The sequence below is a fragment of the Neopelma chrysocephalum genome, unplaced genomic scaffold, assembly GCF_003984885.1.
Source record: "Neopelma chrysocephalum unplaced genomic scaffold, ASM398488v2 Primary Assembly neopelma1_26, whole genome shotgun sequence".
Classification (NCBI taxonomy): domain Eukaryota; kingdom Metazoa; phylum Chordata; class Aves; order Passeriformes; family Pipridae; genus Neopelma; species Neopelma chrysocephalum.
In genome coordinates, this window is record NW_020897695.1 from 17404500 (window position 1) to 17431782 (window position 27283).

At 35.0% G+C, this 27283-nt stretch overlaps 1 protein-coding gene across 38 annotated transcripts in view; it reads left to right on the forward strand.

The window, feature by feature from the left end:
* Positions 1-27283, forward strand: part of CLASP2 (cytoplasmic linker associated protein 2) — a 155205-nt gene that overhangs the window by 104595 nt on the left and 23327 nt on the right. For 8 of the 38 annotated variants that reach the window (XM_027675745.1, XM_027675726.1, XM_027675742.1 and 5 more), the window contains 15 exons: positions 703-720; positions 2637-2738; positions 2875-2901; positions 5870-5896; positions 7843-8013; positions 8941-9048; positions 13800-13862; positions 14549-14655; positions 17932-17955; positions 18417-18661; positions 19262-19325; positions 21487-21489; positions 24475-24638; positions 25851-25929; positions 26085-26135. In XM_027675745.1, the coding sequence (XP_027531546.1) occupies positions 703-720; positions 2637-2738; positions 2875-2901; positions 5870-5896; positions 7843-8013; positions 8941-9048; positions 13800-13862; positions 14549-14655; positions 17932-17955; positions 18417-18661; positions 19262-19325; positions 21487-21489; positions 24475-24638; positions 25851-25929; positions 26085-26135 (1253 nt within the window). The remainder of the gene's footprint in view (positions 1-702; positions 721-2636; positions 2739-2874; positions 2902-5869; positions 5897-7842; positions 8014-8940; positions 9049-13799; positions 13863-14548; positions 14656-17931; positions 17956-18416; positions 18662-19261; positions 19326-21486; positions 21490-24474; positions 24639-25850; positions 25930-26084; positions 26136-27283) is intronic. The other 30 variants (XM_027675729.1, XM_027675733.1, XM_027675744.1 and 27 more) reach the window with 27 other exon arrangements.

The window sequence follows — 27283 nt, forward strand, 5'->3', positions numbered from 1 at the left end:
TGAGATTTGTTTCAAAGTAACTTAGAGAAGGGAAGGACTGCCGATTAGGCAGCTTGCCATCAATTCCCAGGTACTGATGTCAGGAAAAAGACCTATCTGACCCTCCTTTTGTCAAAATCAAGCCTTGTCAAGGTTGGCATACTTGTTCAAGTGTTTTCTGGTTTCAGTAAACTTATATTCCTTTCAATTCTCTGAGCAAAACTTGATTTTGTGCATCTTCCAAATAATCATGGACTTAATTCAGAGAAATCCTCCTGGCTGGCATTTCCTATCAAATTATCACTGTCCAGTGTGGAAAACACTGTCTTTTGTGTTTTTCTCTGAGGCTATGTATAATAGTATTTTTTATATTTTCAGAAGAGCTTACACTCTGTATTTTTATTATCTGTTTTGATCTGTTGTGTCATTTTGTTGACTTATCTCATAAATGTAATTTTTTTCTATTGATTGTTTTTGTGTGTGGTTTTGTAACAAGTTTGGAAGGCAGTACTGTGCATAGTGTTCTTGTAAATCCCTGACAGTGTAGTGTGGATGTTTCTTGATAATTTTGCTTCCGTTCAATTATGGAGTTACAACACAAAAGCTTTAATTATCTTGACTTGATTAAAATTTGTCAAGATTCCTCTGATAAATCTCAAAAAGGAATTTGAGAGACACAGTATTGTTTGGAATATCATGTATTTTATTATTTTTCCTGTTTAGGAACAGCTTCTGAAGATGGTAAGAAAATATTTTGTTAGACTAGCTAATATTTTCAGCTTCATATTTTCATTGATACAAATTAAGCTTTAAAAGTAGAATATGGTCTTTCTGGGGCTTTGTGGAGGTTCATAACAGACAGCTTATGCATCTAATACTTGGTTGTCATGTAGTATTTTTAAAATTCTTTTGCTTTTTTTTTAATTCTCAAGTAATTTTCATCTGCAGTCTAAGTCTCATTGCTTAACATTTCTGGTGTCAAAATGTAGGGGCTTTATAATTTTGCATTTGTTTTTTTAAAGCAAATCTTGTCTCAGACTATTTCATCAAATGTGTTCATGCTCTGGGAAGCAGGTGCTACTATTCTTCATCTCTTCGAGACTTGGGAGCTAATTTTCAGTATGCTATTAACAGTTAAACCTGTCATTAGTGAATGGAGTATAGAGACTCCAAATGAGTTAACAGTTCATTTGCCTCACAGACACAAACTGGTTTATTTTACATTGATAAAATTGAACCAGGTTCCAAGTGATAATTTAACATACTATTGAAATAGTGGCACTCTGTATTCCTACATTTTTGGGCCAAGTTCTCAATGCAGTTACATGCCTTGCAGCCTCACAGCACTCAGTGGGAAAACATTACCATTGCACGGGGATAACTAGTAGAGTTTGGACTAGTCAATTTAACCATTATTGCTGGTGTATTGTTTTCTAATAGCTTAGTGAATAACCTCCTTTATCCTGATTCTCTTCTTATAGACTCTCATCTATGGCTATTCCCTCTACTTGGATGAATAATATTAACTTGGTTGGTCTCCAAATTCTGCTGTGGAAAGCCTAAAGAGGCTAGAAATAAATAATAGTCTGTGTACTTAATTTTTCTGAGTCCAATATTGACTCTGCAGGTCTAGAAAATATTGTAATTATGCTGGGTTTAAAAGTGGACTACTTGTTGAGCTAGATCCACCCTGTACAGACTTCTGGGATTTTGTTCTTGCAACTTAAAAGAATTACAGTTAACATGGGTTTGGTTTTGATTTCATTTTTCTGTTGTTTGAGAGGTTGGCTTAGGAAATGTGGTACACAACTCCACTGTTTTCTTCTGTGAATTCATCAACTGGGGTCTTTCTTCTTTTGTAATTCCATTGTATATGCTGAATGATTTGAGGAACGTGACTAACAATGCAGAAAGGTTTAACCCAAACCCAGGAGGGTTTGGCATTCAAGAGAGAAGTGAATCTATTGTTTTATTTCTAGATACTCAGATTAACCTGTGTCTTCCTTGGTTCTTTTATCTGTTTAGGAGAGTAGTATTTCTTTGTATCATGTTGTTGCTGAGAAGTACTGAAATGTACTTAGTCTTTGCAAAATGCTGTAAAAGGTTTGGTAAATCCTTTAGGACTCTATGTGACCATGGCCAGGAAAACAGTAGAATCTTCAGTAATAGAAAAGCTAATATTCAGATTCTAAAAAGAGGAGTGAAGTTAGGAAGAAAACTCAGAATTCAATTCGAAAAGGGTCAACATAATTCCTGTAGTTTTATGACAGCAAAAGTAGAGTTACAACCACAAGTAATCATGAGAAGACTGTACCTGATAGAGCCACATTAGTGTTTGCATTGCCTATAGTATTTAATAAACTTCCCTTTTTTTTAATGTAATCAGCCTATTTTTGTAGGAAGAAAGAACTAGCTAGCTAGATCAGGGTGGTAAAGGGATAATGTTTACTGGAACATGTAGCATGAGAGGAGAAGTATTAACTATTAAATCCTTCAAGGTGTTCAAATTTCTACTAATTATCCCAAGTGAATTTTCACCAATTGAGTAACATTGCGCTTATTTTATCTGAAGAAAATAAAATATTAGTACATGCTGCTGTTGCTTTGCTTCCTACATGACTGTGAAAAACTGATTTAATGCCATTTTTCCTTTATAGGTCGTGTACGAACAAAGCTTTCCACCCCTTCTGTTGGTATTGGAAATTCTAAAACAGATTCCAGAGGACGGAGTAGAACCAAAGTGGTGTCACAATCTCAGCGTATGTATTTTCTATTTGTCAGCTATACCTGATAAAGAGGCCAAATACTTAAGCATATATTCGTTGACCAATGGCTACAGTCAAAGTTAATTTTAAAAAGAAAAGCTACATACTGAGTTGTTGTTCTGTGCCTTAGGTTCATCATCGCCAGACCAAAATGAAGGTATTTTTTTCAGTGTTTTGGGTCAGTGGTATTTGCATGCTTTCCTAATTCATGTTGTTTTTCTCTGGACATAATACTAGGTTGGGTCTTAGTTTGCCAATTAAATTAGATAATGTAACAGGAAGTGAAATATACTGTTAAATTCTGTCTTCAATTATAACTTCTCAACATTCTTTTCCCCCCCTTTTCTGACCTCCCCAACACAAAAGACCAGTAAACTTAGATATGACACATGGACAAGTAATGTAGCAGAATATGTAGGCTGAATGGTGTCCTCAACGTTACCTGCAAAACCTAATTTTTCATTTTTAAATAAGTCTACATTTTATCCAGAAATACCCATTTTCACTTGAAGCTAGGCACTGCCCTAGCAATTTTTATTTTTTTTACCACAGCTGTTACCTTTATTTCAGAATACTAAACCTTTACTTTACAATCAGTTACTTCGCTTATATTGAGTCAAAGGGTTAAAACAACCGATTTAATGTGTGTCAGCTAATCCACAGTAATTTTCTATGTGTGTTTAGTAACCAAAGCAGATGCGACATTTCGCATCTAGCCAAGCGCTCTGTCAGTAATTAAAAAGACCTGATTACCTCACATTCTTTGGCACTGGCTGACCTACAGCAATTTGTCCACAGATCTGATGTCTCCAACAGACATTTTCTGACTAAGCTCTGTAGCATTTTCAGATTTTTATCTTTGTATAATTAAGTGAAATGCTATGAAATTAATGAAAGAAAGACAAATTAACAATAAAATTAAAATAAACTACCAATCCTGTAATTTGTCAAGTTCTAAACCCAGTAAATTTTACTGGGTTGGAAATCTCCAATACAATTATTTTGCTATCGCTAACCATATCCACTTTCTTTTAATAACACACCTTAATAATGTGTTTAATGGCAGAAACATTTGTCTTCGTAGCAATGACTGCATTTATTATAAATAGAATGACTTTAGAAGTTAAAAAAGCAGATAGAAGAGTTTGGGATTTTTTGTGTTTTTTTTCCTATTAGAGTACTTGCCATTCAGTTTTGCATTACTTTATTTTCCAACAAGTACAGTTGGATCAAACCTGATTCAGGGCTTGCAGGTTTTGTGAAGTAAAGCTTTAAAACACTGTGAACAGATAAATATAATAAGATCCAATAAGAGGAGTTCCCTTAAGAGCTTTGACAGGGCTCTAATCCCACAAGTGTATGTGAGATGAGAGCTTGAAAATAAGTCTAGTTATTGGCTGTAACAAAAGTTGTGCAAAACTTGTTTTACATATTCAGTGTTAAGATGCCTACACTATATCATAATCAAAGAATAAGTGAATTAATAATTTAAAAGGGAGGGAAGGTAGCAGTTCCATCAAATCACTTTTTCCCCCTCTATGAAAAACTATAAGCAGTGTCTATAACACTTTTTTATTCATTAGCACTAGGAAAGTTCTGAATTAACCTTTTTAAAAATACCTTCTTAAGAATATACCAAATCTATTCAAATTAAAAAGTGAACATGTTTGATAAATGTCTTGGGGAGGGGTTAAATTTAGGTAGCAGGATAAGACTTTAGTGATGATCATTGTCATATAATTATTAACTAAACTATATATTCAGAGAAACAAATTGAAGCCTATTCAGCTTCTTTACTAATAATGACAGAGTTTTTTTCCCAAGAGAATTCATTTTTGCACAGTATTAATGTCTAAAGAGTTAAGTTAAATTGATATTGAGATAAGTAGATCTGACTACGTGTGATGATGTATGAAAATTAAATGCATGAATGCATCTTTACAGCCTTTTATTACTACTTCTGTTCAGAACCGATTGCCTCAAATAGCTTCACTATAACCTGTCAGTGGGGGAGAACAAGAATTCTGAGATGTTTTAAGGAAGATAAACAGGGCAAATACAAATGGACAGGCGAAGGAGAATTCTCAGGCACTGTATGCCAACTATTTGGGTGATGCTTCTTTATGTGACTGAAAATTTTCACAGCATTGTGTGAAGAGTGATGCTTGATGTTTCCATACAGGGGATTGTTTTAGTTCCCCAGCTTATATAATGAGAGAATAGCTTCATATTAGATTTAAGCTTCTATTTTTTAAAAATCACTGTAGCACAGATGCTTTTGTTAATTTTTGGGTTACAGCTATCTTTTGTTCAAAGATCATTTTATGAAAGACTTGCAAATTTGAATGACTTTAAAAAAATACCTTTGTAGGCTTTCAAAAGCCCTTTACTCTTTCTCTTCTATTTTTAAATTATCATAACGTAAATGTCTCATTATTTTATTCTTATCTATGGAAAAAAATGGTTACATTTTTTTCCTCTCCTTTCCTGTTTGGTTGTCGGGTAATTCAACACGGTGTTCTAAAATTGCATTACTGTCTTCATTCAGAGAATTTCTGAATGGAAACAAATTCTTACTTTTATACTCCAGATTCATTTTAAAGAGGAAGCCCTAAAATTCTATGCAAGTCTTTTCAGTTGTGCCATTGTGAGTTTGGTTTTTTTTTTTGATCATCCACCGCACTTGCAGCTCAGTTCCTTTACTGTTGTGTCTCAAAAAAAAAAGTTTTGATCTTGTGTGTAATTTCTGTTCAGCTATTGAGCTTTTTGAGCCTTTTTGGCAATGTAATATTCTTTTTAAGTAATATGCAGGCTACAGTTTCATGTTTAATTGAAATTTAATTCTTCAGTGTTACCGAGTTGTTGATTAGAAAGCTGAAGAATTGTAATTTCCTTGTGCAGCTTTGCTTCATCTGCTTTGTACATAGCATCTAAGTTTAATTCTTCAATTGTGGAGGCTACTTAAAAGCACTGCTTTAGCATAACCCCCTTGTGGCTTTTTTTCCTGTGTGAAATGATTAAAGCTTTCTTATTTCCATTTGCCATCCATTTTTTAATCTGCTCTCCTCCCTCCCTCTTCATGGATTATAAATCCCTACCCTAATCCTGCCTTTACACTTGTTCAGGATCACAGTCTGCTAACCCCATTGGTGGTAAGAGTCTACAGAATTTGTGTATACATCATTGTTTGATCACCTGTTTGACATATCTCATTTAAGGAGCCTATTCAGCAGAAATTCTGGCTCGCTTTTTTCCTTATGCTGCACATGACTAATTGGATGTAATCCTTATGTAGAAAGCGGTAGAGATGGGAAGGGTTTGTCATTTTGGAATACTGCCTTAGTAATCTTTCTTTCATCATTCAGTTCACTTAGATGTACTACTGGTAGTAGTGCTGACAAGAGTATACCAATGCTGTTATTAGCATAATGTTTTCAGGATATTAAGCTTCATTTGGTTTATTTACACTACAGTGGTACACTTTGCAGGTCTGGCTGTAGAAAGATAAAGTATTAGAATGAGAGGTTGCATTTCTTCTGTATATTCTGAGAAGAGTTTTTTCAGGTTTCTGACCTTGAAGAAAATCTCCTACAACTCTCTGGCACACTGAAAACTTTTACAATGTTTTTATTGTTTTAGAAATAGAAAACAGGAAGAAGGCATAGTAATATCAGGTCTAAGTTGAAGTACCCTGATATGAAGAAACTTCCAAACCCTTAATTTTTGCAGCAATTTTATAGCTTTGCTTATTCTTTTGTTGCTGTAGAAGTTGTGCTTGTTTTTTTCCAGGCTGTGTCATATTTTATTTATCATTTCTGCTGAATAGGTCCATAGTTTGGAAAAGGGATTTTACTAAATAATCATTTCAAGTTTGAATTCAAACAATGAATCTGAAAGTATATGCATGGTACATTGTTTTAGATTTCTCCCTTCCACTCAGCATATATTTTATTTTGTTTGGGATTTGTTTCTTTTCCCATATAGTCAAGCTTTAGTCAACTTGTGTCTTTTTTTAAATATGCCTCATAAGAAGTAACCCATGAAACTCACTCCAGATGTTGCATGTTAACTCTGTTAATCTGATAGCATCGCTGTGGTCATACAGTTACCTGATTATTTTTTAAAGATTAAGGAGGGGTTCAAATCAGTATGTAATTAATCTTTGGTTGAAATTCTGTTTTGCTTTTTATTTGGTCAGATTTCTTGAATTCTGCAGCTGGAAATTATATATTTATATCAGCTGATGGCATGAATCAGTTATAGCTAGAGAAGAATGAATTCTTTGTTATGACTTAGAATTTTAATGTTCTGTAACTGAAATATCAAAATTAGGGATCAGTGACCCCAGTTTCTGGTAGCCATGGACAGTATCATGGACATTTATAGCACTTTGTAATGTACAGTTTTGATTAACAAAAGTATGAGACACTTAAACATGTCTTGACCAATTTTTTAGCTTGTTTAAAACTAATTGAAGATTTTCTCTAATTAGTGCGGTAACCACCACAGAAATGAACATAAGTGTTTGAATTGCCTTCAGTGATGTTTTATTTAACTTCAATGAATAGTGCTTGAAGACCCCATGCTATTAAAAGCAAGGGAGAAGAGTTTAAATGTTAGGAAACTAATGTTATTGTATTATAACATTGGTTGCATTGGAAGAACTGGGATAGTGATGAAATAACCTAGTTTAAAATTGCTCCCTTTAGCTTTCTAACAGGTTAATTTTTTCTTTTTTTTAGTAGAAAATGTGATTAGTGAGACCACATAACTTAAAAAAATAGGAACACAGCAGTGTTTGTTTTAGGGACAGTGGAACTCTTGATGAAGTCCAGAAATATTATTTATGGTTTCTTGAGGTTATCTAGTGCTAAATACCATGTCAGGTGCTTCCTTGCATTGATAATTTTAACAACCTTGTATGTAGCACTGGAAGAACTTGGACCAAGGCATTCTATTTCATATTTTTACCTTGTAAAGTTTTCCTCATCATTTCAATGTACCACCACTTTCCTACTAACTTTAAGCATTATTTTCTTTTTAACCATGATTGTTTATCTTTTACGCTGTTACTTATATTTATTCATTTTATCTTCAGCTGGCAGTAGATCTGGGTCTCCTGGAAGAGTTTTGACAACAACCACACTTTCCACTATGAACACGGGAGTTCAGAGAGTATTGGTGAACCCTTCAGCTGCACAAAAGCGAAGCAAAATCCCACGAAGTCAGGGATGCAGTAGAGAAGCTAGTCCTTCTAGGCTGTCAGTAGGTAAGAATCACCAAATAACTCTTGTTTTCTTTATAGCTAAGTGCTGGGAGGGATATCTACAGCTTGTATAGTTATAAGTGGATGAAAAAAATAGAATATATTCTGATATATACTGATAATCTAAAATGTGGCCGTTCTGTGAGGCTAGTCTTTGATATACAAGGCAGTTTTAAATTGAAGCTGAAACTTTAATTTTTTGCTGTCAGAATGCAGTAGATCCTTACCTCACCTCCCTTTTCTCCTTCTTTCACTTTTTTCACCACCCTCAAAATACCCACATCCATTGAATTAAAGTGTGATAACATATTCAAAATATTTTCTTCATTACTGTGTGTCTTTTGCGTATGTGTGCGTGCATGTGTATACTGCTGTTACTAAAATGAATGTTATATGTCTTAAATCTCACAGTATAATCTGATTACACTTTATTGCAAACAATATTATTGAAAAGTATCAGTCGTTTTTAATGGTATTGCTGCTGTTCTTTGTTTTGTACTTTTGATTTTTATGTTAGTTGCATTAATTTTTTATTTTCCTCCTTTCAGAAAGCTTTGAGTTCCTTTGTTTGCGTTTCTGTTGATTAACTTGTTCTTGAGCCCAAATTCTGAATCGATACTCAAATGTTTTTTGTTTTCTCTCCATCCTTTCCGAAAGGTCTTTCAACCATTGTGTAAAGAGTTGGTAAATTCCCATTTTATGCTGTGCAAAGAAGTAATTTCATTGAAGTGGCTACGCTTAGAGTAATCCAGCACAATCAGGAAAGTCTGTAGGAAAGGTTATGACTTATAAAACGCCACAATCGTCAATGTCGTTTCTTAGAAATTCGTCTGTGATCTTACTGCAAAACAGAATTGCATTAAAACTGCAACTTTTCTTATGTCTTCTCCCTTCTGTGCTTCTGTTTGTCTGTACCCTGAATCATACTAGCACGAGGCAGCCGCATTCCTCGGCCTAGTGTGAGTCAGGGGTGCAGTCGGGAGGCCAGCCGTGAAAGTAGCAGGGACACAAGCCCTGTCCGCTCTTTCCCACCCCTTGGTAAGTACTTGGAGCCCCTTGTTGTGCATGGCTGTCCTTGCCCTTCGTTATGTGCTCCTAACGAATCCATGCCTCCTTCATTTAGCTTGTAGCTGGACACTGTGTTTTCCCTTCCTTTGGCTCTCTTCCCCACTTACTTCAATGGAGAATTGACCAATGTGTGAATGGGTTGCACACTTGAAAAATAAATGCTTTGCTAGTGTTAGTCTTATCTTAAGTACCAAGTTTAGAAAGGTGTGTGATACGCAGCATCTAGATGCCTTTTCTGAAAAGGCACTTCTGCTTTTGAAAAGCTGTTTTGAAACGATGTTTCTCTTTTTATTAGAACACTTATTGCTTGGGTGCAATTAGGTAATCCATTTCTCACTGAGCTGCCAGAGCAAAGAACATGGTGTGGCTGTCATCCTCTGCCTTGGCCTGCTTCAGCAGCTGGGGTCAGCTATTATTCAGAATTGCTCCCTAGTCAATGAATCATTTTAGTATACAAGAAATACACTTCATTATGTCTCCTTAGCTATATTGTCATAACTGTATTATGTGAAAAAATAGTAAAATTTTGACTTGTTACTATGCAAGTAAATGTGGTGGTGCAGATAAGGGACTGATCTACTAAAACAGAACTGTATTCTGAGACTGCATTCCATTTTCTAAAAATGAACAGGGCAAGTAGCAAAGTCCTTTACAAGTAGATCAACAAAGTACAGTTCTGAAGTTTCCTTTTAGTCTGTGTAGAACAAGTGATAATTGAAGTAGCAGCTGTTGTTATATAGAGAAGAGGAATTAAAAACATTTAATGTTCACACATGCTTAGTTACATTCGGTTTCTACAGCTGCTATAAGCAAAAGTTTTGTTTTCGCTTAGTATTTCAGCTTATTGGTCTGACACTTAAAAGATTTTACGAGATTGTCAACTTGTTTCTGTCATGTCGCTGAGACTTAAGAATATTAGCTTATAATTACTTGAACATGTTGGTTAAGGATTAGGGAAGTTTCTCATCTCCCATATAACTTTGTCAAGGTTACTATGAAGTTGGCAATAAATTTTGATTGAAGTGTTTTTACATATTGGGCTTATGGGTTGGAGTTTTTTTGATTCTTTGGTAATACTAAACTATCTCCTGTACAATTGGTGTAATCTTTTTTGGTGTTACCTTTGTCTGAAATAGTCTTCAGTATATTTCTTTCTTATTTTGTTTGATCAAGTGTAGCTTACAGTTAAGGACTTTATAATGCTAGCTGTTAAACATAGTCTGAAAATAGTAAATCCTTGGTTTGTATCTCAATCTGAGGTGCCCAGCTGTGCTCCTAATTAGCATTGGACGTCTGTTGTGGTCTGTTAGGACAGTATGCTTCCTGTCAGCCATGGTTTTATTGGGAAAGTACAGATTAATTGAATGAAAGCTGTTTCAATAACTAATGCTAGTTTGCCCAGATGCTGTTTAGTTGGGAAATTATACTAAAAGTAGACGTTATGGAGGATCCATAAGTAAACTTGCATCTTTTACTAAAACACAGCTGGAAGACTATGTTGTACTATACCATACCTTCTGTTCTTTTCAAAACAAAGGTATTTTGCAGATCTTTTTGTGCTTCTTTAGCTGCCTTACACCTTGATTTCAATTGCTTGCATGCAAGATCAGATTTACATTTTATAATTGGTCAAATGCTTGCTACCTTAAGAAATCTGTATTACGCCAATACCATGAAGTGTGTTGCTGGGATAGATGCCACTTGAGGTTTTATTTTTATTAATGTAGTTCAGTTTTATAATTCAGATGTCAAAACAAGTACCTATACAAATAAAATAGGTGGAATTGTCTGATAGCACAGAGAATGCAAAGTAACATTTATAGGAATCCAGCATTGTTTTAAAAAAACCCCAAACAGTTATACTTGGAAGAAATGAGGATTCTTCCTAGTGTGACTTATTTGAATGATTTCAAATGTCATTCAGTGTTTTGTTGGACCAGTTTTATCTTGTGGGATGCTGTTAATGTCTATCAAAAATACTAAATTTAATGGTTTTCAAGGGTGCAAGTGAAAGATGAAATAAGGCAAACTCAGTTCTGTGTAGCTAGAGACAGTTTGACAGAGGATTTCAGGGGGAAATGTAATTTATATTGCCTAATTCTCAGCACAGAAATTTTTGCTTACAAATGCAAATAAATAAAATGTGTTTTATCCCCCTTCAGGGCATAAAATGACCCAAATGCCACATAATTGCTTTGCTGTATACATTGATATGAAGTGTTTATGTAATCTCACATCTCATTACAGCGTTATAAACTAGGAGATAAGAGCTACTGAGAAGAAAGTGATTTGTTATTTATATAGAAGTGTCCATTTTCATTACATATAGTTAATACTAAATATCGGACTAGTGTCATTTCTGTATTTTAGCTAAGAAATTATCTTATTGTGAGTCCATTTAAAAATCTTATTCATCTTTTAAAAAAATGGAACAGCAAAAGTAAATTCTTGTGCAGTTTCTGCAATTTGAGCATTACAAAGAATATTCTTGAAAATGTGCTTTGGAATGAGGTATGTTTCACCCAATATAGTTCTTCTCTTCGCTGTCTTGACTTGTCCAGCATATTTCAAACTTATGTGGGGACAGGATCATTTCAATTTGCATGCCTGAAGTTTGAATTTTTAACTGTACCTTTAATTTTCAGGGCTCATTGATGGAAAGTAATAGAAAGGTTTATCCCGTTTATGTTTGTATTTAAAAAGCTGTTAGCTGTGATGCCTATGTTTTGACATCCTCTGTCCTGTCTCCTTTTCCATGCTGAGACATACTTTCTAAAGAACCAAATATTCCACAAAGCATTAGTTGGAAAATAAAACGCCATAGTTAAACGTCTTCATGCAGGATGAATAATAAATAATAAAATACATTGCTGTACTTTATGTAAGGAGTAGAGAACTTTATGTGGAAGGGACACAGTGTTGTTTCTTGGCATCTTTACAGGAGTTAGGCTCATTTTGGAGTACACTTAGGTTAAAAGAGGTGTGCTTCCCCAAATGTCATTTGGTCCGTGTCAGAGTTGCTTGATTGGAGTCAGACTCTTAAATATCCTTTGTTAATCAGAGTAAAGGATGATTAATTTGATTCCTGATTTGTACTTATGCTACTTTATGTATCTGATGCCTGCTCAGCTGGTGCTACGAAAAAAATCTAGGAGCCGTTAGCTGGGGTGAGCTAAGAAAGGGTTTAATTTTGCCAAGGCAATAGATGTTACACGACGCGCGCGCCAGGCTGTGCCCGAGATGTTACATTTATAACAATATCTGGCCAATCCCAAGTGTGTCCACCCTATAACTTTTGGCCTGATCCACCCCCTGGTCCACCCCCTGGAATTGGGTCGGGGGGCTTTTTGGGACCCCCTCTTCATCATTCTTCCTCATCTTCGGGGTACAGAGAGCAGAGTCACCCAGTTCCTTGACTCTGTCCTGCGGTTTAGGCCAAGATACAAGCGTTCTCCAAACAAGACAGGCTTGCCTTGACTAAGAGACTAAACATCTTCTACTGGATATGGGAATAGGGTTGATATGGGGAGTATGGAATGGGGTAAGAGGCTTAAGGAATGTAGTATAAACTAAGGGGTACTATGGGGAGGACGGAGAAAGGGTTTCTAAAATCTACTTCTATTACCTATAAAACTTATAAGGTAGAAAAATAAGGAAACCATTGGGGTTTAAGGCATCATATCCAAAAGGTTTAAAATATTTGCATTTACAGTTATTTATTAAATTAATTAAAGATTATATCTGGGGTTTGTGCCACTGTGGGTGGACATTTGAATTCAAGTTAAAATTATCATTTATGTGGCATTAAAAATTCCAAATTAAGTGAACTGAAGAAAGAAGATCAATTGTTTAAAAACGTTTAATTTAAAAATTTTGCGGTTTAAGAAAGAAAATACTAGCAATGGTGAGTCAACTTCTTTAGAATCACTAAAAAAACAGTTTTATACAGGTGCCATAAGGAGAGAGGTACTCAGTTTTATTCAAAAACCCTTAAAGATCTTTGGTTTCCGGTTTCCATAACTTTAAAAAATCTTAATGAGCTATAGTAGCTAACACAAGTGCTTAAATTTGACATTTTATTTAAATAAAACAATAAGCATGGGGGTTATTAATTGTATTGACTTATTTTTAACTTATAATTATAATTGGACGATTTTAATTTTCTTGTACATAGTGGTGAGTTTTAACCGAGCTTGAGTTATCTCCACATAGGCAAGAACTCAATTGTATACGGATTGTCAGCTGCTGGCACAGTGGGTTCGTGCAGTAGTCAGTTTTTGCAGATAATGTTTGATACATGAGCTCTCGCTCTGACTTGAGCACTTAGGATTGAGTTAACTCTACAGTGGAAGACCAGTATCAGTATCAGTATGCACTGATAATCATCGAAAATACCTAAAAAGTTCTGTTTGAATGTGGGTGTCTGCATGTGTGTCTGTGCACCTTTTCTTCTTTGAATTTAAACATACTTGCTTTTACCCTGCTCTTAATCTTTTAAATTAAACAAAAAATTATGCATGAAGTGTCCAGTGTACATAAACCTATATAATCATGTTATGTATAATCAAAGAACTTCCCTGAAGATTTTTTGCTGCTGTGTAATACTCAGTTTCTGGTGCTTAAGCTGAATCTTTTAAATATTCTCTTGTTCATCTGAGCAACTATTGCAGCACTTTGATTCCACGGTCATAGATAGGCTTTATATAATCCTGTTATTGCAGCTTCCAGACATCACTCCAGATCTACTGGTGCCCTCTACGCTCCTGATGCTTATGGGGCCACAGGTGAAGGATGAGTACACTTTGCTGTCATCTGTGCAGTCATCCTGGATTATTTTTTCCCCACCCACTTGGTTATTCTCATAGTTCAGTTTTAGAAGGCATTATTTATATTAATTTGAGTTTTGTGGTTTTAATAACCCAGATAGATGTGTTTATGTTGCTAGATTTTGTCTCCACCCTCACCCAATGTTAACCCTTTTTTCCTTTAATAACAATCATTTTATTTTTACTTGCAGAAGAACTTTTTTTAGTTTTCCATTTTTCTTTAGTATTTGTAGAGCATTCTTTATGCATGTAGTTTTCTAATCAGCAGTCTCAATAGCCCTTCTATTGTATTTGCTTTCGTTTTAAATGAAAACAAAAACCCAAAATGAAGAAGACATTGATTAAAAAAAATTAAAAAGCAGAGGTTCTTCCAGTTAAAACCATTGTTTTGTAGGGTTTTTTTCCCATGTAATATTGCAATAGAATATTTGTGGATGATTGGGTTTTCTGCTTAATCTCTTATTTTTCACTGTACCACTAAGACTTCAGAATGAAAATAACCAGTATTTTAGCCACTACATGATTTACTGAAAATATTAAGCAAATGTTTTTCTTCTGCTTGGGTTTTTTTTTGCGTATGATATTAATGTCCCAAGATGCTATTCTGACTGAATTCTTTATATTTATTTGTGTTGTTGTAACAGGTACTGGCTTTGGAATTAGTCAGTCGAGTAGATTGTCGTCATCAGTTAGTGCTATGCGAGTTCTGAACACAGGTTCTGACGTGGAAGAGGCAGTAGCAGATGCTTTGGTAAGAATCTCACACTTACTTTTTGTAGGTACAGGCTCTTAAAATGTTTGGTACCTGTACATTAAAGAATGCAAAAGAACTTGTCATTTGTTATTTTATTGGCTTCTTGGTGAGGGGAAAAAAGAGAAACTGAGTTGCTGGAGCTGCAAGTATTTGAATTTTCGTTCCATACAGAGGTTTTAATTTTTGAGTAATGTGCTTCTTTCCGTGGCAGACAGGAAATAGTCTTGGACTACTCTATTGGAGTGGCCCAAGGAGCCACTTGCGCAGGTAGCACTAACCGGCAGTTTCCTATAGCATGTAGTCGAACTTCTGGATAGGCTGAAGGCTTGCTAGAGTTGGGAATGATGACAGCAGAAGCCCTCTGCTTACCATAATCCTGGGTGCCATTTCAAGTTTTTCTGTCTGACAACATATGAGATTGATGCTGAAGAGAGAAACTGATGGCTGGGCAGGTGATGTGCTTTCACGCCAGCCAGCAATCAAGCCCCACACAGCCACTCACTCACTCCACCACCAGCAGGATTGGGGAGAGAATCAAAATGGTAAAAGCTTGAAAACTTGTGGATTAAGACAGTTGAACAGTGAAAGTAAAAGCCACACACACAACCAAAGCAAAACAAGGAATTCATTCACTGCTTACCATGGGCAGGCAGGTATTCAGCCATCTCCAGGAGAGCAGGGGCCCATAACATGTACCAGTTACTTGGGAGACAAACACCATCATTGCAAATGTGCCCTCTCTTCCTCCTTCTTCCCCCCATTTTATATATTGAGCAGGATGTTATATGGTCTGGAATATCTCTTTGGTCATTTTGGGTCACCTGTCCCGGCTGTCTCCTCCAACCTCCCTTGCCAGCATGGCAGTACGAAAAGCAGAAAAGGCCTTGGCTCTATGTAAGCCCTGCTCAGCAATAACAAAAACGTCTCTGCATTTTCAACCCTGTGTTCAGCACAAATCCAAAACACAGCCACATACCAGCCCCTGTGAAGAAAATTAACTCTACCACAGCCAAAACCAGCACAGAAGGCAGCATCTCATAAGATTAATTTTTGTTTACTTTTTTTTCTAAATGTTACACTGAAGGTAAAATTGGTTGTGCCATTTGTTTTCTTACCTTTACTGTTCTTTAAAAGGGCGGGTTTGGCTCCTCTACCTCCCTGCCCCAATTAGCCAAACTGAACACATCATTTATTTTGCTATTCTGACATTCATGTCATTAAATACTTTTAAGTACCTGTTTTCTAGTTATCAGAATGCTTTAAGAACATTGTTACTGCTCTGTTTTAAGAAAAAAATTATTTGGAACATTAGTAAAAAGCTACAAATCAGACTCTAAAAAGATAATTATAGCCAGACATAACTCAATAGAGGAGAACAAAATTTCAGAGGAAAAGGTCTGAAGAACTCCATCGTATTCTTAGTATGAGGATTTATTGATTTCTTGATTTATGCTTTTTTCTTGACACCTAAGTTTAAAATTTGTGTGCCTTCGCTGGCATAGAGATCAGGAGAATATCTCTGAGATCTTGCCTAAGAGGTCATGGTGAAATCGTGTATTTTTTTTTCCCTTTCTGATATTATCAACTTGCAAAATGTTTTCAGCATTGATGGGGAATGCTGGTTAGTAAACTGGTAATCAGTCTGGATGTTGGAATAGGGAACAATCGAAAAACAGGAAACAGTAGAAAAACAGTCCACGGAACATTAACATTTTCTGGCTATAATTTGAAAACTTGTGCTGTAGATTTCTACACATTGGTGCTTCATGAAGAGTGTTTCAGCAGCCTTCTAGCTTACTCAAATTTAGCTGGGCAAAATATGTAGTAAAAGAGAAGTTGAGGAGAAAGTCACGTTTCCAGTGACTACCCTTGAGACTTGAATGTGTCCTGCTTCGTTGAAGCAATAAAGTTTCTTCGAAGAAACTGGTTTGTGTTACCTGGATCCAAAATACATGGTACCTCTAGAAATGTTAGAGGAAAATTAGTTTGTATATTTTAGCTGGAATCTGACATGACAAGGATAATGAACTGCAACATTTTATTATTGTAGCATTTGCATGCCTGGTTCCTTGCCATGCTCTAAATGTCCTGTAGAAATATTGTCCTGTAGAAATGGCTCCACTTAGATGGAAATCTGTTTATAAACACTCTTGTTATTTTATCATAGACTGAAGACTCACCCTCATAACAGTGTTTTTAAAAGGTAGAATGTAGAGTCCTGACAGATGTAATATAAAAATAAAAAATATTCCGGATTGTATTGCCATCTTTGATATGGAAAATACTTGATCAGTTTTAGTGCTGCTTAAGCCAAAGGGGTGCCAGTCTTCTGGCATGAAATGCAGCAATAATGGTGATCTTTACATATTTTTATCTTTTACTTTAGTACAGTCCTTGGCATTTCAGATTCATTTCTTTAAAAACCATTTTTTTTCCTTACCGTGTCTCTTTTCATAAATGTGTGTCTTTGTGATTTTTCCCTTCCTTTATTTTCTTACACATTGTGTATGCTCTTTCTGTTGACAATAAGCCTGCTTGTTATCTGATGTATTAACTAATTTATACTGTGATATCTTTTAAGTTATTCCTGGGTTAAAAATGGGAACCCTATGCAAATTGCAATGGTAATTAAGGGGAAAACAATCACTTATGCTCCTCCTGCTTCTTTGAGTATGTAATTACCTGAATTTTTAACTGCTAGCTTCAAAATTGGAATGGCAAGAGCTGTTTTGCAGAGCTGTGTGTTTTTTCCTTTTAGGATAAATAGCTTTTTTATTTTCCTCTGGCCATTGGCATGTTGTATTTTGTTTTGTTTGGCTGTTCTTGTTTTAAAGGGGTTTGGTATTTTGCATTATGTAATTAACTTTTTTTGTAGAACATTGCTGTAGTAATTGTTGCACTGACAAAATTTAGATATTGAAGTTAGAGATGGAGAAGTTGATGAGAAAATAAAGTTTAAATGAAGGTTTCATACTTCGATAACAATTGACTGTGTGTGTTAAGTCTTCATTCTCAAATATCGCTAACACAAAGATTTTGACAGAGAAGTCTTTGTGACCAACCAGCAGGTGACATGTAATATTTCCATCGAAAGGGGAGCAAACTACTTCTTGGCAATGTGAAATATGCTGATTAGACACAGAGAGCTAAGAACAAAATTTACAATACGTCTGTGTGTTGTCCAGTGGCAGGAAGTTTACTAGTCACAATGCTGCTATGCCTTACCTTCCTGTTCTCAATTTCTGTTTCTTTTCAATAATTTACTGCTAACAGCTCTTAGGAGACATACGGACTAAGGTATAGAAACTATTTTTCTTCTTCAATAGTTTAATAGTTTGCTGTTAACATATTTTATACAAAGTAAGTTAAAATGATAGAATATATGGATTTAGACCTGATTCTTATATTCTGTAACATATATAAAGCTATTAAGTGAAATAACTAACTTTAAACACAGAGTCTTTGTTTTTCTATCCTGCAGTTTTATGGGTTCTTGCAGGTAAACCTAAAGTTAAACATTTTGTCAAACATGTCTTCTCTGCGTTTGCTTTGCTTTTATATTTGGAATACTGTGCAAGCTATACTTTAAAGTATTTTTATTAACTTGGTTTGACTGGCTGAACAGTTGGAGCCATTTGTCACTGCAGGAAGTAGGGGTCACACCAATTATTTGAACTGTTGGTCTTTCTGTAAATTATAGGTGTGTTATACTGTCTCTTTGAAAATCAGTGCTAACGTGAGGTGTTTCTGTGCAATAGAAGAAGCCTGTGCGAAGAAGATATGAGTCCTATGGGATGTACTCAGATGATGATGCCAACAGTGATGCTTCAAGTGCCTGTTCAGAAAGGTCCTATAGCTCTAGGAATGGAAGCATACCAACATACATGAGACAGACAGAAGACGTGGCTGAAGTCCTGAATCGCTGTGCCAGCACCAACTGGTCAGAGAGAAAAGAAGGCCTTCTGGGCCTGCAAAACTTACTAAAGAACCAGAGAACTTTAAGGTAAGAAGATATGTTAATAGAGAAAACATTTTATTTCAAAGTTGTTGAGAGGCAAGGGAGAGAGGAAGGGCAGGGTGCGTGTCTCTGAGAGGAAGATGGGCGAAAGAATGAGAAAGCTTTTCTTACTTCTGGCAAATAATGTACATTTACGATTTTACTATTGTCTGTAGTGAGTTCAAAATTTAGGAATTTTTGTATTGCAAGAATTCTCTTAAGTCCTTGCATCTAGTATTGATGGAAGGCCTTTATTTTATTTACATTATAATTAATTTTTTTGTTATTATTATAATTTGGGGGTATTTATTCAGAAGAAACTGTTTACTACTCGCTGCTAAGAATACCTTTTTCATTATCTGCTCTATTAAAATAGCTGGGAATGGTATAATGTATGAGACAGTTAAAAGAGACATTTCTAGGTTAAAAGTCTCATTCTAGATACAATCTTTTACATTTTTATGCATGTCTTAAAATGCCTTTCTCTACCTAGTTTACTAGATTATTTGATTCAATATTTGCAGTTGATTTTGCTGGTTGCTATGCATTAGTGTTCTGGTATTACTAGCAAGGGAGTTGACTAATGTATTGTTGTCACTTTGACAGTCGTGTTGAGTTGAAAAGGTTGTGTGAAATCTTCACAAGAATGTTTGCTGATCCTCACAGTAAGGTATGTTTAGGTATTTCTTATTTTCAGTAAATGTTTGAAATTATCTATTACTAGAAAGGCAGTTATGATACATTATGTTAGTGACATTTGCACATGTAGAATTTGACAAGCCTAAGTAGTTATTGGTATCACATTTCAATTCATTTAATTTGCAATTTTTGACAAGATAATCTTCCTCCTTTTTCTGCAGGATCATTGAAATAAAGTAAAGGTTAGTGTAAAATAAGATATGTTGAAGTAGTTCAGCAATTTGTGCTCAAAATTTGCATTTTTAAGTCATGTTGTTTACAGAGGCCACTTCAGCATGAGTAAAGGTTTTCTCGGTTAAAAACAAAAGGCTCTGCAGTAATATAAATTATAAAGAAAGTGGTCTGACTAAATCACACATAGTCTGATGAACTATGCCAAATGTGTGCTCACTTATTTCCCAGGGTATTTTGTATTATCATAGCTTATGATGTCTTTCTTGAATTTCATAAATAGGACTGGCAGTTGAGACTGGTGAATAATTTTTACTTCATTGTTAGTATTCAATAAGGAGACTATACTTTGGTATAAAAGAATATGTGATGTTTTATTTAGTTTTGCCTAGGTAAAGACTCAGTATGGATGATATAACAAGGAGAATAATCTGTTTTCTAAATTGACTTAGTTCACTTGATAGTACTTTTACCGTTTTTGTGGGAGGTGGGTTACTAGTACAGCTTGATGTATGTCACAGTTTCTCAAAGCAGAAGGACTGCAGGTAAGTAAGGAGCTTAATAAATGGTATCATGTAAAAAAACCCCATGTAACATCATATTTTATTAGAATTATAGGCTTGTTTGGAAGAAACCTTACTTTTTATGTTGAGTATAACATGTTCCATTTTGTGTCCATATTTCAGAATTGGTAAAATGATAACCCAGGTAAATTCAGAGCAAAGTATTATTTCAGAAGCATTGGCTTTTCCCAGCAGAATTCTGGAAAACTACTTAGATTATGCAGTACATTTTACATATGTTTAAGTCTTCCTTATTGCTGCTATGGAAAATGAAATTCAGAGTGGTGGGAAGTCTTAACAGTGTTTATCTGTCCTTATTTTTCCTGCTGGAAAAAGTGACTTAGCTGCTATCTCTGACGCCTTGTATTTTGGTAAAAACTTGCATTCAGGACAGCAATATGATACTGAAGTTACTGACATACTGCAGAAGTCCAGAAGAAAAGACTAAACCAAGCAGTTTAGGAGAAGAAAACATTCCATAAAGAGAAAGTTTGAAGGAGAGGAAAGAAAATTAAATGTTGACATATTACTGATTTTTAAATGAAGTAGTGACAAAATTGTGGATACCAGCTCGGTTTAATTTTACCTTTTCTGTGTTAATTAATATTGCAGCAGTGAATATATCAGAACTACCTTGGAGATTTCTTTTGTAGTGGGAGAGCCAGGGAAGGATAATGAAAATGTTCCAAAACTTGTGTCAGAAGAACATTTTACCTTTTCATTAAGCCTTTAGGAATGTTACATTGAGTTGTTCTAGTTGATTGTTTTGTTTGTTTACTGGGTGTTCTGACATAAAATAACATTACTTTGAGTTTGAAATTGGGCCTGAGTTGTAACACGTGGTACTCTTGTTCCAGTCACTGAAACCTTGCCTGCTTTTTGGTATTGCAAAACTATTAATAGTTACCCATATATTATCAGGAGGATCCTTTAAGTATTAAGAGTTCATGAGCTGTGATTTTTTTTTTTATTACATACATACGGCTACATAAATCTCATCTTAGATTCTATTTAGGTGTCTGTAGGAATTACTCTGTCATCACTTTTGTGTTGGTTTTTTTTCAAAGTTTACTTTAGCATGATAGCTGGATGTAGGGAGTTACATAGAAAAAGAGATTATTAACATTTGGAGGAGAAAATGGGAGAATGATTTGAAAAACATGCCAAGTGCTTATTTTGAAAATATATTGGGTATCCCAATAAAATTACTAAATTTATCATAAAAGTTTTGAAATACCTTTTTTGTTTTATTTTGTTTTATATTCCATACAGGAACTTTGTATTGATGGCCACTAATTTGTGTGTTTTTATCTTTTTCCCTTTTCTGTTGTTCTTTTTTGTTTTGTTTTGTTTTTGTTTCGTTTTGCATGCTGTCCCCTGTGTTGGAACTCTCTTTAGAGAGTAAGTTGGTTCAATATTTGTTGGAAGCCTAACCTTACTTGCATGAATGTGCAATTAACCCTTTTTCTCTATTTTTCTTCCCCAAAGAGTTCATGCAGTGTCAAGCCTTTTGCAATCATAAAATGCTATATACAATTAGTAAACTGTGTGGTAAATTTTCAAGATGTGCTTTATCTACTAATTAACTGACATTGTTTGGTTATGCATTCCTGCTTTATATTGTGGTGGTTGGCACATCTGAAATAATTCACTTTAAAGGTAGATCACTTATAGTTATTTTCATATCTATTTTTTCCACTATCAAATTATTAAAACCTTCAGCTTTAGATGGTTAATTTCAGAATTTTAATTTGCATCATAAAAATGGAAACTGCAGTTTTTGCAGTATCCACATACATTGTTCAACATATAGGTGGTTGAGTTCCATTTTCCATTCCAAGTTCATCCTTTACCTTAAATGCTCTTTCAGCCTTCTTAAATTGTTCACACTTTGGTATAAGACGAAATGGTATGATTAGTTGTTTGTTTTTTTTTTTTTTTACTAAAACAAAATTACTCAAATGAGTTTTCTCCAGACATTCACTGTGGTAAACCTAAAAATAAATAAAGCATGAAAACAAAACTGAGTCCTCAGTTAGGTGTATTTTTAACAGCTAAAACATCAGCACAGGATCTTAAGTGTACTTTTGCCAGTGATTGATAATTCTTTTCCATAATGATTTGAAATTAAACCACTTTACATGTTTGAAGTATCATAAGTAGTCCACATTACTCCACCAAATAAGAAGTTGTAACCAGTTTGTTCAGCCTGCCGGTTTTAATGGAGAAGATGTATGTGTCAGTGTCTGCAAACTCAAAGAAACAGGTACAGGTTTAAATTCTGCTGACCCATATAGTTTAATTTGAAGAGTTTTGAATATAGTTTTAAGATCCCCCTTGTAATCTTTATAGCACTGGAATTTTTTTCTTGTTACTTGCCTATGTCCAGTATACTTTTCCCATATTTTAGTGCTGTGAAATCCAAAGACTGTCATATTACAATACAGAAAGTACTTATTGCTTTGGTTTGCCTGTCTTGTAATTGTGTCTACAGCTTTGTGCATCCACAAAGTGATGTCTTGTTTCAGTTTAGCCTAGTACAGAAGATGTTTCTAATCCCAAGTATAAAAATTTCGTCCCACTACTGGCAGGGTAATTTGTCAAACTCAGACCTGAATACAGCAGGGCGTTGGCAATTTTTGTCTTTTTTTTTTTTTTTTTTTTTTTTTACAATTTTTAATGTAGTTTGCCCCAAAAGGGAAGTTAATTTAAGCAGCTAATCCTGACGGGGTTTATATTGAGTAGGATTTGTATTGTTTTGTTTCTAACATGGATCTTCAGTATTTAAGATGTTTCTTAAGGGGTTCTCCCTAGTCTTTAGTGGATCCTGAGAAAATCATAGAATACCTAGATAGAAGGGATAGAAGGGAACCTCAAGGATCATCTGGTCCAACTTTTCTTGACAAAAAGAATTTGAATTTATTTTTTATTTCTAGTGTAAATTTTGAGACACTTCTTTAAAAGATACTTGTGTGGATTTTTTCCACTTTATGGTGTGCATTTGCATACCCTGACTTGATAATCAACTTAAGAGATCAAATTTCCTCAGCAGAGAAGGCATACATCAGCATGCACCACCTCCTTCCTATTTGGATCAGTGTTGTGGAAGAAAGTCCACTTCCATGGGCTCGTTTCTGCAGCCACATGATGTATGATCACGGTTTGGGATCATGCACCCTCACAGACAGTAGCAGAATTTGACCATATGACTAGCCAGGTCAGCTGCAGGAGGATGTGGGGTTCCAGCCCTTCCTCTACAGTAGCAATTTCTGACCATGTACCCATGTAAAAAATACTCAGGAGGCAATATGTCTCCAACCTACTTTGCATCACAGCAGTATTTCTGCTTCTATACCCAACTCTGTGCTGGAGCTGGAGTGTGTATCAGTTCTGAAGGTAGCATTTTCAGCCCAAACACCTATTTTTCTTGTCAGAGAAACAGGAAATCTACGGGGCACACTTGTATAGAGCATATACATTCTGATTTCACTCTATAAGTCTTGAAAAAAACCTTAAAATTAGTGAGATATACAAAAAGAGCTGTTTAAACTAAGTTACCTATTTGTCATGCCCTCCTTTACCCCTTCCCTCCAAAAAGCCCTTCTTCCTTGTGTGAGTGCTGAGGTTACTGTAAATACAAAAATACATGGGTTTGTTTTGTTTTGGTTTTTTTTACCGAATGCAGTCTTTTCAACGTTATTTGTTGAAAAGAACACAATGGATATCCTGTTTTCTAAATGACAAAAGTACTTCTGTGTTTTAAACACCTGCCAATCTGAAATGCATTCATCGTGACTTTTTTCCCCTACTGTGGTGAATAATTTTGTGTTGGGATACCTGCAATCGTAGAAGAATCTTGTTCTGTTCCACCAATACTTTATGTAAAGGAATTGGTGAACTTTCATGATTTTGCAGTATTTAGTAATGCATATATTTACAATTAATATTTTGCTAAACATTGTAGCAGCTTTTTTGGTTTTAAAGAGAAAGCCTTTTTGTAGTCTTTGAGGAATATGTCAAATCAACTCAATGATAAAGCTTGAAAGGGTAAAAAATTAAGTTATACTGGAAAAATTGAGGTTGCGCCAGCCATCACAGTAAGCATTTCTTTCCTTGACAAAACTGCATGGAATATCTAATTGTCAAACTTCTACAGAAGTCGGCTAACATTTCCAATATACTCTTGTATCAAAATCCAATGAAAAAGCAAGGCAGATTTCTTTTCTTTTCCTTTATTTTTTTTTTCCTGCTTGGCTGCAAAACACTGCCTTTCTCTGCCTTTGATTCCCTTACTGCTTTCTTCTTTGTTTGTAAGTTCAGCATACGTCAGTGTCGTTTCCTCTTTTGCCCCATCCTACCCTCTTTCCATCTTCTTCTGCCTTTTAGGTGTTCAGTATGTTTTTGGAGACACTGGTCGACTTCATCCAGGTCCATAAAGAAGATCTGCAGGACTGGTTGTTTGTACTGCTGACACAGCTGTTGAAAAAAATGGGCGCTGATTTGCTTGGATCTGTACAAGCAAAAGTTCAGAAGGCACTTGATGTCACAAGGTAATGACTTGTTAAAAAGTAACAACAATATAGTTGTTATTAATGGAAGAAATTAATTATTAGAAATAAAATAAAGTTTTTCATAACAAAAGAAAAAAATTCCAAACCCTTATGCTACTTCCAGGTTTTTACCTTGTCTTTTCTTTTTTTTTCTGTATGTTGTATGATTCTTGGAAAAAGGCAGAGCTCATAACAGATTGTGAAACTTCAGTAAACCTTGGTACTTAAGCATCTTGGTTTCCTAAGTGATTCTCAGTTGAAAGGGTCTGAGTTTTTAATGCTGAAAAATTAATATGATACTACTTATCTGATTCCAAAATGTGCATCTGAGCCATGTATGTTTGTTGTCTTGCCCTGTGTTCGGTGATGTAGAAATTGTGTTTAAACTTCTTTATTTTGTTGTAAAGATCTTATTGGCATATTAGTCTCTCAGTGTCAGCATAACATTTAATTATTATGGCAATAGTGGGTTTGCTGTCTGTCTTCCCTCCATTGTCCCCAGACTTCATTAATAGACTGATTCCAAAATGATCTTCATGATTTTGGGGACCATCAGGGATACCCATCCCTGCCTAGTGTTATTTCCAATTGAAAACTAGGTCTTTAAGTAGAGTTGGAGGGGTTCTGGGACTTATTGTCATGCTCCATTCTCTGAAGTACAGGACAGTCTAAGCAGTCCAGGCCTCTGCTGAGCCTATCCACATGCCAGATGGGCTGGGAAATCTGGGGAAGAGTATGGCATATGTAGCAAGGAGATAGGGAATTTTTTTTGCTGCTGCAGGAGACCCCTTGAGAATCATACCTGGAGATGTAGTATGGGAGAGTAGGGAGCAGAATGGAGCAGGCTGGTTTGGAGAAGTATGTGGGAGGGGTGTGGTGTATAACTTCAGCAGTACTGCTGCATATTTACTTGAGGATTGCAAAGACCTAGAATATGATACTACCATATCATTATTGTATGATTCCTTATCACTTGCATTATCTATTATAGCTGTAATTGCTTTGAAGCAGGAATTCTTTTAATTTTGTCCTTTACATACCAAAGTGAATGTTTCTGAAACGTCAGATACAGTATCAGCAAAACCTGTAGAAATTTCTTTTAGAAGTACTATAGCTTTTCTTTACTGAAAAGAGTGAGGGCTTATTTAGCATTCCTCAAAAGGTATTAAGAGAAAATTTCACATAACCTAACATTATTTTGTTTGTTTACAGGGAATCTTTTCCAAATGATCTCCAATTCAGTATTTTAATGAGATTTACTGTTGACCAGACCCAAACACCTAGCCTGAAGGTAAGACTTTTCAGGCTTGCTTTGAAAACAGAAATCTTCATTGGTAGACATTTGCTTGTCTTAATATTTGAAATTGGATTGTTATTTTTGTTTTGTTGAAAAACAAAAAAAAAAAAGGTTTTCAATTAGTGGATTTTGTTTTTGTAAACTTTCAGACAGTCAAGCCAGCACTACAGGACCAGCTTCGCTCTTTTTGGAGCTCAAAGGTTTTTGTCTGAATTATTGTCTTTATTCTTTAACCCTATGTGAAACTCTTACAGTGTTTTCAATAATTTTTATTTGAATGCATTCATATGCTGCTACTAACCTTTGCAAGAAACTTTAAGCATGCAGATGTTCAATTTTAAACATGACAATAGTATGAAAATGTTTGCTGCAAGAGAGATCTAATAAAACCACAGTACAGTAAAAATGAGCAACAAAAATGTGGCTGCCTAACATCAAGCTGGTTATGCAAACTCACTCTATCAAGTCTTTTCTAATTTTATGTTTGTGATTTCCCAATCTTCTTTTTCTAGTTCATATATATAGATTTATTTTCCTGTGTTTGGCCTGATAGGTCTGCAGTTATTTTAAATTATTCTGATATTAATATGAATTTGAGTTACTGTGTCAAAAATCAACTCCCTCTTTGGTACACTTTTCTGAAAGCAGTGTGTAGTTTTATAATTACATATATTTTTACATAAGAATCTATAGTCCATAGACCTGCCAGCAGAACTGAAAAGTAAAAATGTGTTCTGTAATACATTTGCAGTTCCAAAGAGAGTTGATTTTAGTATAAATGCATCAAATCCTAAGAATATTTATGAGTAATGTGAAAGGGGAAATAACAAGCATATGATAACTGGCATTTTCTGCTCTATCCTGCACGAAATATTTTTATACAGTTTGATACTGCACAAGAATATGACTTTTCCCAAGTTATGTTGAACCTAAAGTCACATGAATATACCTTTTTTGTCTACAATACAGTAAAATTTACATTTTTAAGCTTTTGAGGACAGTTGATACGTTGACCACTGTTGCTTCGTAGAGCTGTGTTAAAAAGGGACTGCTGTCATTTATTGAAGACAGCAAATGAGGTAGTAAAAATCAGTTTGTTGTTTAAATGAATCCTTGGAAAATAAATGATCTTGGTTTTATTTTACTTGGTTTCCTCCCCAGGAAGGTGGATTTGATGGTTGAGGTAGTCTTTTTTTTTCCCATACAGTAGTATAGATAGTAAAGGTATATCGAGCATGTTTCAAAATTGAGAATGTAGATTTGGATTGGGACACAGACTCCTAATTGGCTGAGCTGGGGCTATGTTCTAGATTATTCACTATATGGCCTAGAAGGAATTAAGAAATAT